Here is a 17,142-nt window from a genome sequence, read left to right as displayed (position 1 = left end):
AGAGAAATGGTCACAGAGTCGATAGGCCAGACACCCCAGTGAGAAGGGAAAGTGTCATGAATGAGGTGGAACTTTGTGTAGAGTCTGATGTGTGTGTGTGTGTGTGTGTGTGTGTGTGTATGATTTGGGTTGATGGGAGAGGGGTGGGGTTCCAAGCAGGGAGAGGTTAGGGTGGGCAAGGTGTGGGGTGAAAGTGGACAGAGTGATTTCAAGGCATAGGTTATAGTTTAATAATTTCTAGTAAATGTCATGAGAACTTAGCATATGAAACAGGGAAGAGATTTGCATGTGGATTCACGGCATAAATCAGCGAGAGGCTCAACTAAAGCTGAAGACAGAGGCTGCTCAGATTTTACCACGAGATCCATACAGAAGCTTGAATTCAACAGTTTGCCAGATGGTTTGGTTACAGGCACCGAGAGTCCTGCCTTCTAAGGGCTCACAGCACAGGAGGAGAGAGACATTGTGCAGTGAAGTTTGGTACTGTGTGCAAGTAATGGACCAGGATCTTTTGTAAAGCTTTCTCAGTAAGTGGAAACACATCTAAAAAGAGATGCTCCTATGATTCTCATCATGTAGGAAATGACAAACATTTTATGACCTGTGTGCAGGAACTGTTGGAGGACCAACATATATCCTTCTTTTATATCACAAGATCATAGTCTACAGGGTGAATGTTCCCTGCAGAGCAGCCCAGTGGGGTGGTGCAGGGATAAGGGCTGGAGGGTCTCTGCCGGCATGCTCTGCCCTGACTGACACTGCCTAGTCCTGGAGAGGAGTTGGGCAGGCCCCCAACCCTGCAGTTCACTGTGACTTGGGGCTCCAGGAGGACACAGGACGGTGGGCGGTGGCAGGATGGCTAGGACAATGACAACCACCTGAGTTTGGACATGGACCTCTGCCATCTGTGGTCGTCTCATCATTGCCCACTATCCTGGCACAGATGGGAGGCCAGTAGGCATCATGGTTTGTAGTAGATGCTTTAGAAGGCTTTGCCTTAGCCCTCCCTGTTTTATCTACCACAGACCCTATCAGAACACATGTGACCCACCACCCCCTCTCTGACTGCCAGGTCACCCTGATGTCTGGTGTGCCCTGGGCTTCCGCCCCGTACATATCACCCTGACCTAGCAGTGTGCCAGGGAGCACCAGACCCAGGACAAGAAGCTTGTGGAGACCAGGCAGAAGAGGATGGAACCATCCAGAAGTGCTTGGCCATTGTGCTGTCTTCTTGAGAGGAGCAGGGTGGGGGACAACCAGGGTGGGAGAGCAGTCAGAAGAAGGTGAGAGGCTGAAGACCTGCTGGACGCCCAGAGTCCCAATACCAGGTGGGCAGTGCACATGGCTGCCGCTGGATTCCAGAATCTCAATCTAAGGTCACATCTCCCACTCACTTAGGAGAGCTCCAGGAGCAGGCATGCTGAGTACCAGAAAGTACTAGAGGCCCTAGGGAGTGGGATTCTTTCTAGTGAGACAAATATTCTCTGGTGTTTCTCCCTCAAGATACTAAAATTTTTAAAATGATGAAGTGGGAGTGAGCCATTCCCTGGGTGAAATGGCAAATGTGAAGGGAGTGTGTTATGTGTATGTGTGTCTGTCTGTCTGGGTGGGTTCACAATCCCATAGAAGTGTGTATGGGTATTTGTGTATGGAGGTTTGTATAGATGTGTATAATTGAACATACATATGGGAGAGAGAGAGAAAGAGAGAGAGAGAGGGCACCCACTGCTCTGAGGATTCCTCAACTGTACCTCCACACTGGCCATTTCATGGTTGCCTCACCACCACCCCATGGGATATATGTGACGGAACAGCTCTTCATCTGCAGGAAGTGAGAGGGGCTCAGGCTGATGAGTGACAGGGAGAACTGGTACTTGTCATGTAGGAGGAAGAAAACAGGAGCTACATTGGTGGGACTCTCTTCCTCCCCAGAGTTCTGGTTTAAGGGATTTGCATGAATTGATTCATTTCAACCTCATAATAGTCCCATGAGATAGGGAAAGCTATCAATTCCAATTTATAGGCAAGGAAATCAAGATCACTCAGAAGTTACATGACTCAATTGGCTGAGCCATGATTCTAAAAAGCAGTCAGACTCCTGAGCCCAAGAGCCCACCGTTTTTTGTTTGTGTGTTTGTTTTGTTTTGTTTTGTTTTTCATTCCTGGACACTGTTCACCTGCTGCATTAAGAGTCACCTCATTCTATGGCTCTGACAGCTTCTCCTCCTCCAGCACTGAGTCTTGTGAAGAGTATGCATTTCTCACAGTCCCTATAAGTAAGTCCATGGGGTTTGAAGTGACAGAAGAGTTGGTTCTACATTGGCTGATGGAGTTGGTTTGCTGCAGATGGTGGGAGAGAGGGTCATACCTGGGCTGTACGGAGTCCACGGTGTGTGCATCTGGGCTGTGAGGTGGGCTGTCCACAATGCTGAGGGGGAAAGACCAGCTATGGGGGGTGGGGGCAGAGTTTCTTCATCACTGTTCTATTCACAGCCCAAAAGCACAGCCCTGTGCAGGCCAGAGAGACACTGGGGTGGCCATTCATGTCCTTCTAATCCCTGCTGTCTCTGTCTTCTCTGTTTCTAAGTGACCTCCTGGTGATACCTGCTCTCCAAGGTGAGAGGTGAGACCAAGACTAGCCTCACTCTCCTCAAGGTACTTCCTCCTATCCTGCCTTTCCTCACTCATGGGGCCTCCCAGATGCAGGAAGAGCAAAGAACTTGACATTCACGTTGTAAAGAGAACAGGATGTCTGTCTTCAAGAAATGGAAAGCCTGCCTTAGGGGGAGGACTGAGAGTTCCCTTGTTGGTTGGGCTGGGGGCCTCAGTGTTGTGCTGGATGTAGACAGAAGACTGAACTCAGTTTCTTGTCTTTCTAATGCAGCTGCTGGCCTCAGCAAAGCTTGTAATTTGAGCAGATAGTAGAAAACTGGAGAGGTGTTATATGATCCAACATCATCACTGCCACATTTTATTGGTTAGAGGATTTTCCAGGTCCCACCCACACTCAGTGGGAGGAGACTCCCCAAGGCCAGTGGACCAAGAGGTGGAGCCCATTGGGCTTTATTATAGAATCTGTATGCAACAGGGTGTTCCAGTTGGCAGATGGCAGGAATGGAGGGTACCACATTCTCTAAACTGGGTGGATTCATACACAGGTGCCCAATCACTGAACAAGACGATTATCACTCTGAGTGTCTCGTTGGAGAAGAGAACTGCACAGCTGAGCTGTGTTATTAAAGCAGAGTTCTAGATACAAGATTCACATTATCGTTTGGAAAGGTCTGTCTCAACTTTGTCGAGCCTCAGAGGTCATCTTCTCTGAACACTTCACCCTGGACTTGTCAGACCTTCTAAACCTCTAGGAAAGCATTATCACTAAACTGAACTTTTTCTTTTTGCTTTCCTGTGTCATACTCCCAGGCAAATCCTGGTCTCCCACAATTTCTTCCAGTTTGCCACATACAGGATCCCACAAAGTTACTTCTTGTAATTCCACTTTGTTGGTTTCTTTCCCTTCATCCATTTACTTTCTTAATGATATTCTTTTATATTGATGAGTCAGTTACATAAGAACATTAGTATTCTCTACCTAAACATTTTCACTAATTTTTGGACCAAATGGGCAAAGGTTCTCTTTCCAAGTCTCAGCTCATTCCCACACAGGAACAAGACACAGAGGTAGGGTTCCTGGAAAGTCAGGGGTTGGCACAGAAGCTCATCAGAAGGAGACATTTAGGTCACATGGTATGTACCTGCATCTTCTTTTTGTCTCTAGCATGTGGCACAACACCAGGCCCACAGTAGGCACTCAACAAGCTTCTGTCTGGAGGGTGTTTCCCAGAACTCATTATACTAGTTGCATTTACCAGGTTATTCACCTCACTGTGAATTCCTTTTTATTTCTGTAACTCTGGCCTAGTGGAGAGCTGACCCTCTACTACTACCTAATATGTGTCTGCTAAATGGAGGTAGGCTTTCTTGGTAATTCAAAATTCATGTCAACTGACTGAGACATGCACAAGATATAAAAACTTTGTATAACATAAAGGAGTACAGAGTGAACAGTAAATTTCCTCCTCCATCGTATCCATTTTTAAAAATTTAAGTACAGCAAAAACATCCTTATTCCATAGTGATAGAGTCATGGGAGCACAGAGTCACTCAGATTCAAACCAGATTCATGCACCAGCCTCCCATGAGGCTATGTGTGTCTGCGTGACTACATTCCAGCCATTATGGTGAAGCAGAATGAAGTAGTAGGTGTTGCCCTGAAAGGAGGGAAACTTCCTCTTTTCCTGCTTTCTCTACATGGCACATGGACCATGGACATGGTCTTAGGTACTCTGGCTCATGTTACTAAGGGCAACTTCCCAGGTCATAGGAAGCTGCATGCCTGGACAGCCTTGTGGGGCAGAGATACACTCACAGCCCTGGATGGCTTGATTCATTAATGGGAGACACATAGAAGCTGCGTCCCATTCATCCCACTGGAGCTGGATTCTGCTGCACACGACGGAACTAATACATACAGAGGGAGGAGGACTTCCAAGAGTGGGTGGCCATAGTGGTCTGTTCTGGAGATGAGCAGAGATATATACACAGGGTGTACCAGGGTGGGCTCCCTGGGACAGTGTCCTGGGTTGGAGGAAGGGAGACCTGGGCCACAGGGGCATCACAGGAAGACTAGAGACTATTCTCCTCCTCATTTTCTGGTCATGGGGCTGCCCTGGGGGAGTGTTTGGCTCTCAAGATGTTACCTTTGGGAGACGTTGTTTCTTCCCTTTTCTTCTTGTCCTGTTTACAGAGTTCACCTGTCCTTCCAGCCATGATGACCATCACTGCTGGTGACCTTTTTCCTCCTCCTCATGCCATCTGATGGCAGTGGCTGTGCAGGTTGAGGTCTATAGAAGAACCCCACAGAAGGGAAAGGAATGCAGGGTCCTTTGTCATTGTTTCCCTCAGAAACCCGTACTTCCCCAGCCTGGCTTAACGTCCCACCTGGACACACTTGACTCCATGTCCCTCATGTCTTGTGCCTGGTGATCCCAGATATACTTTGTATGACTTCACCCTATTCTATTTGTTACCAGCAAGTCACTATAACCAGCTTCTGTTCCACAGTGGCTGTCACTCAAAGGCATGAATACAAGAGGATGGGTACTTTGGAGTCATCTTAGAGTCTGCCTACAACAGGGGTGACTTTGGGAAACACCTGAATGCATGGTCTCTCACAAGGCTATGGCCAGGAATGCAGAGACTAGCATAAATGAGGAGTTCAAGTGCAACAAAGTTGGTGATCACTCCCTGGGAATCCAGAGCAAAATCATGATGCCAACGTTGTTGCATCTGGACACGGCCTAAGACTCCACCAGCCAGGTGACCACATACCAGACTCTGACTCAGGATGTGGAGACAGGGAAGCTGGGACAGTGCTGATGCATTTGGCACAGGCGATGTGAGTGGCAGTCTTGTCATCCACCTGCCAGGAGCAGTAGCCATAGCAGTCCTTGCCTCATGGACCAGTGGTGTGAACAGTGGCATCTGTGACCAGCACCACGGACAGTGGTTCCTATTTGGGCCTTGACCTAGGGTGGGTCTATGGATTTTCCTCCTGGCTGTTGGCCTCAGGACTGTTCTGTAGCCTTGGCTGAAATAAATGACGCGTAATACTCTAAGTAAACATATACATGATATACATTTACCTATAAATATATATACTCATAAAGTGTAAATATACTTTGCTTTATACTTTTTATATTTATCTTAAAAGACATTTTAGCATTTATTAAATATAATTTATATTTTATATTACACATTTGAAATGGATATTATACATCTCCCTGACTATATATACATATGTGTATATGTGTATAGCAAATATGTAAATATTATAGTAAATATATATTGTTTCAATTAAAACAACTTGGACTCTGTTGTTTAAAACAAAGAGTGAGAATCTATCTACAATCTATCCACTTGTAGAGAGCAAGGATTCAGTACTTTTTTCCACTTTCATGCAGGTAGAATTGACATATAACATTTTATAAGTTTAAGAGCACAGCGTTTTGATTGGACACATTTGTATACTGCAAAACGATTACCACCATAGAGTCAGCTACACCTGCATCATGTCTCAGTAATCTCAGTAACTTGTGTGTGTGTGTGTGTGTGTGTGTGTGTGGTGCAAACATTTAAGATCTACACTTAGTATCTCAGACATTTTATGTTGAGCTGATAACCTCTTCCTCTGTCTGCCATCTGACGTGCCCCATGGGAGAGAAACTGTTTATTCCAGCATATCTTGCATTTGTCTTCCTAAAAAACACCCATTTAAATATGGATGTAAGACTCCTTCCCACAAGGAGGGCTCTCATCAATGATTTCAGTGATCCTGGTGGACCCCAGGATTGCTTGTGGCTTTGTTACAAAATACTCAGGCGTCTCCCTCAACCTACCATCTTAGAGTGTGTGCGTGTGTCGGGGAGGTGGGGGGTCAGGAATTACTTATTTAATAGGCCCCACAGGAGAGGCTGAGGCACAGCCATGTGGGAATCCTGTTTTATGTGCTTGTTCCTCGGTGTGTGATCTGAAGACCACCAGCAGCACCAACCTTGTTATAAACCCAGAATCTCACGCTCTACTCCAGACTGTCTAGCTCTTCCTAAGTCCAGGAAATTCCAGTGGACAATGAAGGTTGGGTCTCCCTGGTCTATGTGCCTTCTAGGTGTAGAACCAGAACTGTTCAGTATGTGTGTGTACTCTGATCAGCTTGCTTAGCACTGAGGAGTCCAGGGTTTGGTCCTGTTCCTTTCTCTTCTATAGCCATCAACCCCTTGGTGACCTCAAATGCTGAAGGCTCTAAGCATCATTTATATGGGGTCACCTCCATATCTATTCCTCCAACCTAGATATTTCTCCCACCCTGTACTCTATATCCAGATGGAACTTCACTTGCATTTCTAATAATCTCAGATTCGACATTCCTAAATTGGGTGCCTATGATGCAGCTTCCCCAAATGTCCTACTTCCAAAATCTTCCCTGTCTCATTGGAAGACACCCCCCCTTTCTTCTTGCAATCTGAAGTATTGGATGCTGTCCTTTATTCCTCCTTCTCACAACCCAGAAGTAATACATTAGGACATGCTGCAAAGTTCATCTTTAAATGTATCCAGAACATACACACACACACACACACACACACTAACCAGACTACAGCCACTTCCTGTTATTTTCTCTCTTCAAACCCCAAAATAAATCCAACATCCCCCTCCTGGAAACTACACTGGTTTCCTACAGTTTCCGTACTGGTCTCCCGCCCTTCACCTCTCGATTCTGCACAGCAGCAAACAGATGCTTCTAAAGAGAAGTAGTCCCAGGTGGACCATCTGTTCTACACCATCTAGTGACTCCACATGTCACTCAGAGAAAACTCAAAAGCCTTCTAATCCTAAAGTCTAGACATCTGACCACATTTCACATGCTCTCTGCTCCAGCCACAGTGGCCTCTCACCCTTCCTTGAACAAGGACACGCTCCTGCCCTAGTGCGTGTGCCTGGAGGTTCCCCTGCCTGGAAAGAACTCCCTGAGACATGCTCTTCAACAATTCCTTGTGTCCTGCACATCTCTCAGAGGTCACCTTCCCAGTGAGGCTCACACTTACCACCGTAGAAAAGTAGCCACCTTCCCTGTCCCCGCACAGGTAACTCTCTGGATCACCTTCCTCAAAGCACCTATCAATTTTCAATTTATTTTTGTATTTTTTTTAATGATTATATTTGAGACGAGGGAGACAGAGCGCAGGTGGGGGAGGGGCAGAGAGAGAGGGAGACACAGAATCTGAAACAGGTTCCAGGCTCTGAGCTTTCAGCACAGAGCCCGATGTGGGGCTCGAACCCACGAACCATGAGATCATGCCCTGAGCCAAAGTCAGATGCTTAACCAACTGAGCCACCCAGGCACCCCAACCAATTTCCAATTTAAATACTTCCCTTATTTACCACATTTATACAATATACAGTTGACTCTGAATTACACTGGTGCGAACTGTGCACATCCACCGATATGTGGACCTTTTTACAACAAGTGCTGTCAATGCACTTTCTCTTATGCTTTCTTACTATTTTCCCCAGCCTAATTTATTGTAAGAATACATGTTACATATACATATAATGTACAAAATATGTGTTAAATGACTGTTCATGCTTTCAGTAAGGCTTCTTATCAACACTATGTTATTAGTGGTAATATTTAAGTTTCAGGGGAGTCAAAAGTTATACTTGGATTTCTGACTGCTCAGTGGGGTCATTGCCCTCAGTCCCCACATCGTTCCAGGGTCAAGTAGAGTCTGTCCCTCACCCCTAGGACATATTCTCCATAAGACCAGCACGTTTGCCTCTTCTTACTTACTGAGGTGTCCTAGATGAAAAAAATAGCACGTCCTGTACGTGGCACACGACATTATCAGTGGAACGATTGGTCAGTGGAGAGGACCTCTGTCTTCTGGATGAGCCTCAGGCACAGCCGGTCCGTGGCAGCTCCTGCACAAAGTGCCCACACCTCACCATCAGTACCGCCTCTATTTGCCCCAGGGCTGCCCTTCCCTCTCTCTGCTCAACTTCCCCCTCCCACAGCGTATCCCCTAAACAGCACAGCACACAGTTACAGTCCTGTCTTCAGAATCACTCTATTTAGGTTCTATGGGGCTCTTTCTCGGCCACACAGAAATCTACATTAGACCCTGCTTTATAAATCCATGAATGTGGATGGGAGCCAGAACCAGCATCACCTGAACTAAGGGCAGGGAGAGGGGACAGAGAGGCAGGGAAGGTAGAAACTAACTGAAGTTGAAAAAGGATGAGAAACTCCCAGTTTCCTCTCGACCTCCAGAATCTAAAGAATAATCCAGAAGACAGCTCTAGAGGGAGGAGATGGATGAATCTGAAAATTCATGTCTCCAAACCACAGAGACTCCTGTGTGCAGGGCCCATCTTGGCCTGCGGAACGACAGCCCAAAGGACTCCTGGTGCTATAACCACCGGGGTCACATGGGAGAAGGAGACAGGAACTCGGACACAAGAGCAAAAACAGGCCTGATGCTCCACAGAAACAAGGGAAAAAAAACACCCAAAAGATGGGCCTGAGGGCACAACCCAGGATGGAGCCTGGGTTCCTGACCCAGATTCCTCTGACCCAGTCACAGGAATCATTTGCTGCCCAAGGCCCGGGTGACAGGTGACGTCCAAGTCCCTGTGGTCACAATCCTGGTGAGACAAGTTTCCACAGAAGGGACAGGACAAGGAGCAGAGACATGACCCAGCTGAGGAGGGAGCACGTCACACTAATTATGCACTGAGCACCGACTGGACCCGGGCCCCGTCCCCGATCAGCTCCTCCAGCCCTCTCCTGTCCCCACCTGCAACAGACACGGCACAGGAAACATGCGGGTTCTGGAAGGTTCTCAGGGCTTTCATTTATTTTCTCTTTCAACTCTAAAAATCTTCTCTTTTATTACCTCATCATCCCCACATACCCAGAATTACAAAACACAAATTCATATCTGGATTCTCATTGTCAGTAGGGAAGTAAGGAGTCAGTACTCGGCCCAACATGAAAAAAAGACGGGGACGGAGACGGTCCAGCACTGACCCTGCTGGAACAGGAAAGCAGCTCAGAAAGGGAACACGAATCAGTACGGGGAGGGGTCATGGAGGGCAGGGGGGGGGCCAGTCTCCTGTGTCCTCACGATATGCTAATAGGAACGCAGACACATTCTGACACCACCTGCAGGAAGTCAGGGGGATCTCGATGGCACCAAGTGGAGTGTGAACAGATCCTGTATCGCTCAGTCCCTGAGGGGCAGTGGGTCTCACACTGTGAAAAAATTAATCACGAACAGATTTAGATCAGTCACATAAGTGCCACATTCTCAACAGCCCCCCACATGTCAACATGTCCCTAATGCCCCCACCCCTCCCCACTTCAGGCCCTCCGGAGTCTTACCTTTAGGAGCCATTAGAGATGAATCAGAGCCCTGGGTACTGTCATCGCCTGGGGTAGAACAAACAAGATGAGATCAGAGCCACAGGAGAAATCCCCATGGGGTCCTGTCTACACTATCCCAGGTTTCAGGGATCACGTCCTCCATACTTACGTGCAGCATGAGAGTAGCTTGGTCCTTTTCCTCCTGTGGAAGAAAATAGCATGTTAGACACCTGGGACAGCTGGGCCATGGGATCCTAGAGCAACCTCCTAACTCTAGTTCACAATGAGGTTTCCAGAATTCTGACTGAAGACCCAGGACAAGATTGGATACATGAAGAAAGAGGTGTGTGTGAGGGGGTGGGGGGGTGGGGGTCACAGGACAACCACTTGCTGGAGGTCTGTCTGGAGCAGGGACCTTCCTCTCTGTCCTGTCACTAATGGGAATCAGGTCCCTGTCTCCGGAATCACCAAGTGAAAATCTGTTCTTCATTTTCACAAGTGCTTTGCTACAAAGTGAATGTTAGTAATGGCTCCAGAGTGGGCAGGTCCATGTGTGTGGATGGAACTTCCCAGGAACCAGTCAGGACAATGTGCTGCCTAGGAAAACCCCCAGTGGGACAAGAGAACTCACATCCCCCCACTCTGTTCCTACCTGAGAACTTCTTCCTCCAGATCACAGCTCCAACCACCACAGTGACCACAAGGACAGCCACACCAGCAACGATGCCCAGGATCGGGATGGAGGGCAGAGAGGATGGCTCTGGAAAGGGAAGGAAGGTGAGGGGCCCAGACCTCTGGCTTCAGTCCTGACTCTGAAATTTCCAGAAGGGCCCTGCTTTCCCTGACACGGGGCTCTACCCCAAACCCTCCTTACCCCATCTCAGGGTGATGGGCTCGGGCAGCCCCTCGTGCTGCACATGGCATGTGTATCTCTGCTCCTCTCCAGAAGGCACCACCACAGCTGCCCACTTCTGGAAGGTCCCATCTCCTGCAGGCCTGGTCTCCACAAGCTCTGCGTCCTGGGTGTGGTCCTGCCCATCACGCTGCCAGGTCAGGGTGATCTCCGCAGGGTAGAAGCCCAGGGCCCAGCACCTCAGGGTCACCTCACGGTCAGAGATGGGGTGGCGGGTCACGCGTGTGTTGGGAGACTCTGAGGAAGAGGAATCAGAGAATCCACACTGTGGTTTAGCTTTATGGGCCACTGAAACTGCATCCATGTGACCATCCTGAGGTGGACAGGATCACTGGTCTGGATGGAAGAAGCACAAAACCCAGAGAGCAGTCTAGCCTTTGGGATCTCCTGATTCTTGTTAAGTTCTGGAATCAGGGAGAGAAGCCCAGGTAGGAAGCTGCTGGTCTAAGGGGGGAACACACTGTGGTCCTGAGTGTGGTGGAGGGTGAATGACTCAGAAAACCCGGAGTCAGATCTCCAAATATGTTCCCAGATGGAGACAAGGCCTTGAGAGGAAAGGTCAGGGTTCATAAGGTGGCTTCCAGGGTCAGAGGGAACTGCTGATGGGTTACTTCTGGGATGTCTCAACCTACATCCCAGGGAGAGACTGGATTCCTGTCTGTCCTTTATAGAGAAAAACACCCTCAAGGTGAGTCAGTCTCTAGTAGGAATATGAACTCCGAGGCGGATCTCCCTCTTCCCACCCGTGGGAGGGGCGCTGTCGTGACACTGAGTCCATTTTCCCTTCCTGGTGGGCAGCCAGCCCCAGTGGAGGGGAGATCGGGGAGGCCCCGACGTCCCGGTACCTGCGCGCAGCAGCCTCTCCTTCCCCATCTCCAGGTATTTGGTGAGCGACTCCACGCACACGCCCTCCAGGTAGTTCCTGTAGTGCTCTGCAGCACAGGCCACCTCCCACGTGTGGCGGGTGATCTGCGCCGCAGTGTCCGCTGCGGTCCAGGAGCCCAGGTCCTCGTTCAGGGCGATGTAATCCTTGCCGTCATAGGACACCTGACTGTACCCGCGGAGGAAGCGCCGGTCTGGGCCCACGTCACAGCCATACATCCACTGGATGTTGTGCGACCCTGTCCCCGCCCCCAGAGCAGCAGTGATTAAGGTGAAACCTAAAGTAAAACCGCCTATAAGCTCCCTCGGACTCTTCCAAGGTCCTGGGACGGAGGTCACGCGGCCCCGGCGCCTCCGTGAGGATGGGGGTCGTGACCTGGACCCGGGCCCTGGCGCTCACCGGAATCGCTCTGGTTGTAGTAGCCGCGCAAGTTCTGCAGGCTCACTCGAAATTTCTGTGCGTTGTCCTTCGCGTTCCGCGTCTCCTGGTCCCAATACTCGGACCCCACCTGCTCCATCCACCGCGCCCGCGGCTCAGACCTCGGATTCGGGGCGTCGGTGTCGAACCGCACAAACTGCGTGTCGTCCACGTAGCCCACGGAGATGAAGCGGGGCTTCCCGAGGCCGGGCCGGGACATCGCGGTGTGGAAATACCTCAGGGAGTGGGAGCCTGCGGGCGCGGAGGGGCTGAGACCCCGCCCGACCCTCCTCCCCGCGCGGGGCCCGGGTCCCAGGGGGAGGCGGCTGGGAGGGCAGGGGGAGGGGGACCCGAGTTGGGGAGAGCAGGGCGGAGTGCGAGAGGGTCGGGGGAGGGCAGGCCGGGGCGGGGCGGGAGGCGGGTGGGGGTCTGGGGTGGGGCGGAGGACAGTCGCCTTCCCCGTGGGTCCCGCTTCCCCGCCGGGCGGTCTCCTGGCTCCTGCCCCGCAGAATCCCTTTCCTCCAGAACCCGCACTCACCCGCCCAGGTCTGGGTCACGGCCAGGGCCCCCGACAGCTGCAGGAGCAAAGTTGGGGGCATCACGACCCGCATCCTCGGGGTCTGGGGAGAAATGTCAGCCTCAGGAAGCGGGTGCTGATACTTGATACCCCGGAACCGCGGTGCCGCTGATTGGCTTCTTCGGAAACCAGACACTAATAGTGTGAACCGAGGTCGTGTCATCAGTATCCAGGCAGAAGGACCTGACACAGGTTGTGACAGGGAGAAGTGAAACCAGGGCAGATGGGGGCTCCCCAACACTGGGCTTCCCCGCCCCCGACGCCGCCCTGGGGCCAGAGACCCTGAGAGGCAGGCCTGGGGACCTGGGACTTGGCCTGGACGCCTCACCTACTGCACAGAACGCTCTTTGTCCCACTGTGTCCCTCAGCCGTGGACCAGGAGCTGTGTGAGTCACTGATTCTCCAGCATTTTGTTCTCAGGATATCTCTACAGTCTTACAAATTAGTGAGGATCCCAGGGATAATTGTGTGCCTGTGGATTCTATGGATCCTTATTTACCACAGTAGGACTAAAGCAGGTTCAAATATTTATTAATTCATTTTCAATCATATGAAAACAGAAATATTGTTTGTATGGGAAGTGACATGTTCCCAAATAAAAGGGGCAGTGAGAATAGTGGTTTTGTTGCATTTTACATTTTTGCAAGTCTCTTTCTTGTCTGTCTGGTTGGAAGACCACTGGATGTTCAGATTTGCTTCTGCATCTCTTGTGCTGTTTTGGCTGAAGTATATGAAAAAATTTATGTCCCTGACCAAATGTAGGAGAATAGTATGTGTCATAACCTTTTCAGATAATTATGCATATTCATCTTTGGTACTATAGTAAATCTACACACCGTGTATTTTCTGTGAGGTTTTAGTAAACTGGAATCTGAAACAGTATCATTGACTGTGTTTTTCTGTTACATTAAATCCATAGGCCCATCTGCACATGGAATGGATCTTGTACTAATGCATGAATGTTTTTAAGTAACGTGTTGTGTGTTGTTTCATTAAGTAATATAGGTGTTCCAGCATTGATTAGAGTGGAATTGAATTATCAAAAAGTCATTTGTTTTGGGGCACCGGGTGGCTCAGTTGGTTAAGCATCTGGCTTTGGCTCAGGTCATGATGTCACGGTCCGTGAGTTCAAGCCCCGCCTGAGACTCTGCTAACAGCTCTGAGCCTGGAGGCTGCTTAGGTTTCTGTGTCTCCCTGTCTCTCTGCCCTACCCCTGCTTGCACTCTGTCTCTCTCTTCTCTCAAAATGAATAAACATTATAAAAAATTTTTTTAGGTCATTTGTTTTAATATTATCACAAATCCCAACAAACAAGGTGGTCAGTACTGAGAAGCTGTCAAGCTTCTAGGTGGATCACAGTTTAAATGGGATGGGCTTCATGGGTGATGGGTTCACTGGGTGTTGTATGTAAGTGATGAAACACTCAATTCTACTCTTGAAACTAATATTAAACTGTATTTTAACTAACTGGAATTTAAATAAAAACTTGAGATAAACAAAGTAATGGTAAAAAGCAGCAATTGCTCAGAAACCAGCATAGGGAGATGTTCGGTATTTTGTGGGTCGTACGGTGCCTTGTTTTTGTCCGTAACTGGACAAAGTTTTGTCATGGTTTCAGAGTGTCCTTGTGTGCTGTTGATGTTCTGTGAGATGACTGGCTCATGTCCCACAGGCATAATAATGGCCCAGTGGTGGCATCAGCCAGCTTCTCACCACACTGAGGCCCAGCTGTCAGTGTCAGACCAGTTCCCGATTGAGGACTGCTGTTTCTTCTGTCTTTAATTCCATATTTTAAAGTAGTTAACACCCATCAATAATAATTAAAGGGTAGGACTCCTGATCTCATGGTTTGTGAGATGGAGCCCTGTGTCAGGCTCTGTGCTGACAGTGTGGAGCCTGCTTGGGATTCTCTCTCTTGATCTCTCTGTCTCTGTCTCTGCCCCTCCCCTGCTCATACTCACTCTGTCTCTCTCTGTCTTAAAATAAATAAATAAACTTTAAAAAAAATCTGGAGGACTTTTAAATCCTTAAATATTCCCACATACATTGGCCCTGTTAGGGTTCTTAAATATGCTTATTTCTTCTTGTATCACATCCTGAGGAGAAGCTTTCTCTCAGCTTACGGATTGTGCAACTTTTGACACTAAAACTACTTCCAGAATTAGGGTAGGTCTTAGGTTTAATGTTTCATAAGCCGGAATATCGGTCATGGTCGTTCCAGACCCTAGTTCCAATACTTATCCCTTTGTCATGGAGTACCTCCTTCCTGTCTCCTAACATGTCTGCCAGATTTGGTTACTGTTCTCTGTATCTCCTCAGAGGCCGATTTGCTCAGGAAAATCTGAAGCAAAGGAGAGAAAGGAAGAGTAATTATCTTTAGAGGAAAAAAGGAATCATGTAGTGGGGAATAAGAGGGACTTAGTGGGATTCATGTGGAGGGTATACTTCCGGAAATCTCCCACTCTGGCACATTGTCACTCTCTCCTCCACACACACACCCATGGGCCCACACCCCCCTACTTTCCACACAGGCAAGATCTTTGTGAAGTCTGTGCAGCATTGCATTGCCCTGGCCCAGCTCCTGGTGGAGCAGACTTGCCAGCTATTGCCATCCATTGTGGGATGCCCTGGCAGGAGAGGTGAGTGAGAGATGGAAAGATGTCTTGTGTCCTTGGGAGGAAGTGAGACCACTGAGATAAATGACTGTGAACATTTTTATGATTGTCTTTCTGACAAAAGCTTTCTTGGTATCAGTAGTTTAAAGGTCTTCAATAACGAATTCTTGTGGCCAGCAACCTATGTGGCCAAGGCATGGACATTAAGCAGGTAAACTCTGCCATCAACTACCACAAGCCTGGGGATTCCCACACCTACCTGCATCGGGTAAGCTGCACACCCACGCGGACATCCCAGTGTCCTCTCCCAGACCCTGATTTCCTATGTCTTCGTACATTACATCCTCATCCCTCCTTTTGGCTGCCTTCCTACTTTGGGGCCTGCAAGTGCTACCCTCTGTCCCCTCCCAGGAGGCCTGAAAAGGCCAGTTCCCCCAAGGGCTCGGCCATCACATTTGTGTCAGGTGAAAACATGCCAAGATCCTCAGTGAAGAGCGGGGTCACACCGAGGTCAGTAGTAGTGAGCTGCCTGATGAGATGGACGTTTCCTCCTCCAGTGAGTACTGATCCCATGAAACTGGTTCCTCCAACTCTTCAGAGTCTCCTTGTTCCTTAGAGACTTTGTCTTGAACCATGTAGTGCAGGCAATGGTGCCTGATGCCTAATGGGTGCCTGACAAGTTTATGTCCCCCGACCTTGATGCCATGTTGGGATGTTTTGTTCATTTCTATGTCTGGTCCCTTTCTTCTCGCATCCAATTAATTGTTTTTACACCCCAGTGTCTCCTCTGACCCCACGCCCCACACCCCACACAAAACCTGCACGTATAGAGGTCTGTGTTTCTGCCAGTCTCACTTAGCCTTCCCAGGCCTTACTGTAACTGCACATGTTTTCTCTGCAGTTGCAGCTATGGGAGAGGACGCACCATTTCACAGAGCCTGATGCAGGTCTCACACCCAGGAGCCAGGAGAGCCAGGAGATCATACGTGACCTGAGCTGAAATCAAGAGTCAGATGACTAACCCACTCAGACACCCCTACGGTTTATACTCCCTAATTAATTTCTTTTTAAAAATATTTTAACTTTGAATATGGTTGAAAGACACAATTACATTAGTTTCAGGTGTATAACACAGTGACTCAAATTCTATTACATTTTCTTTTTTTGAGAGAGAGACAGCCAGAGCAGGGAAGAGAGGCAGAGGAGGAGAGAGAGACAGAGAGAGAGAGAATAGAGATTCTCAAGCAGGCTGATTCCTGCGGGGCTGGATCCTATTGCCCTGGGACCATGAGCAGAGAACCCACTGCCACCCAGGGGCCCTTCATCCTCTGTCTACACCATGCTGTGCTCACCAGAGTGTAGCTGCCACCTGTCACCAGACAGTGATGTTACAGTATCACTGACAATATTCCCTTTGCTGTGCCTTTTATTCCTAAGACTTGTTCCTTCCATACCTGGAGCCTGTGTCTCCCAGTCCCCTAACCCACTGTGCCCATCCTCCCAACCTCCTTCCCTCTGGCAGTCATCAGTGAGTTCTCTGTATTTATAGGTCTGATTCTGCTGTTTGCTTGTTTATTTATTCATTTGCTTTGTTTTGTAAGTTCCATATATGAGTGAGATCATGCGGTACTTGTCTTTCTCAGTCTGATTTCTTTCATGTAGCAGACACACTGCCCTGTTTGTCCATCCATGTTGTCACAAGTGGCAAGATCTCATCCTTTTTGTGGCTGCATAATAGTCTATCATGTGTAA

At 48.8% G+C, this 17,142-nt stretch overlaps 1 protein-coding gene across 7 annotated transcripts in view; it reads right to left on the bottom strand.

Annotated features, from left to right (window-relative positions):
* Positions 1-17,142, bottom strand: part of LOC122489348 (class I histocompatibility antigen, Gogo-B*0103 alpha chain-like) — a 116,901-nt gene that overhangs the window by 35,329 nt on the left and 64,430 nt on the right. Inside the window, exons 1-8 of one of the 7 annotated variants that reach the window (XM_043591058.1) lie at positions 12,737-12,886; positions 12,181-12,450; positions 11,744-12,058; positions 10,860-11,135; positions 10,638-10,745; positions 10,155-10,187; positions 10,004-10,051; positions 9,449-9,874 (exon numbers count right to left, since the gene is read on the bottom strand). The exons of 1 other annotated variant lie outside the window; for it this stretch is intronic. In XM_043591058.1, the coding sequence (XP_043446993.1) occupies positions 9,870-9,874; positions 10,004-10,051; positions 10,155-10,187; positions 10,638-10,745; positions 10,860-11,135; positions 11,744-12,058; positions 12,181-12,450; positions 12,737-12,809 (1,128 nt within the window). In that variant the 5' untranslated portion in view covers positions 12,810-12,886 and the 3' untranslated portion in view covers positions 9,449-9,869. Of the gene's footprint in view, positions 1-4,072; positions 4,863-9,448; positions 9,875-10,003; positions 10,052-10,154; positions 10,188-10,637; positions 10,746-10,859; positions 11,136-11,743; positions 12,059-12,180; positions 12,451-12,736; positions 12,892-17,142 lie in introns of those variants that run through there. 5 more of the 7 variants (XM_043591064.1, XM_043591056.1, XM_043591057.1 and 2 more) reach the window with 5 other exon arrangements.

The sequence above is a fragment of the Prionailurus bengalensis genome, chromosome B2 (genome assembly GCF_016509475.1).
Source record: "Prionailurus bengalensis isolate Pbe53 chromosome B2, Fcat_Pben_1.1_paternal_pri, whole genome shotgun sequence".
NCBI classification, from domain to species: Eukaryota; Metazoa; Chordata; class Mammalia; order Carnivora; family Felidae; genus Prionailurus; species Prionailurus bengalensis.
The sequence above is the reverse complement of the archived record's forward strand: the minus strand, read 5'-3'. Positions and strand labels throughout refer to the sequence as shown.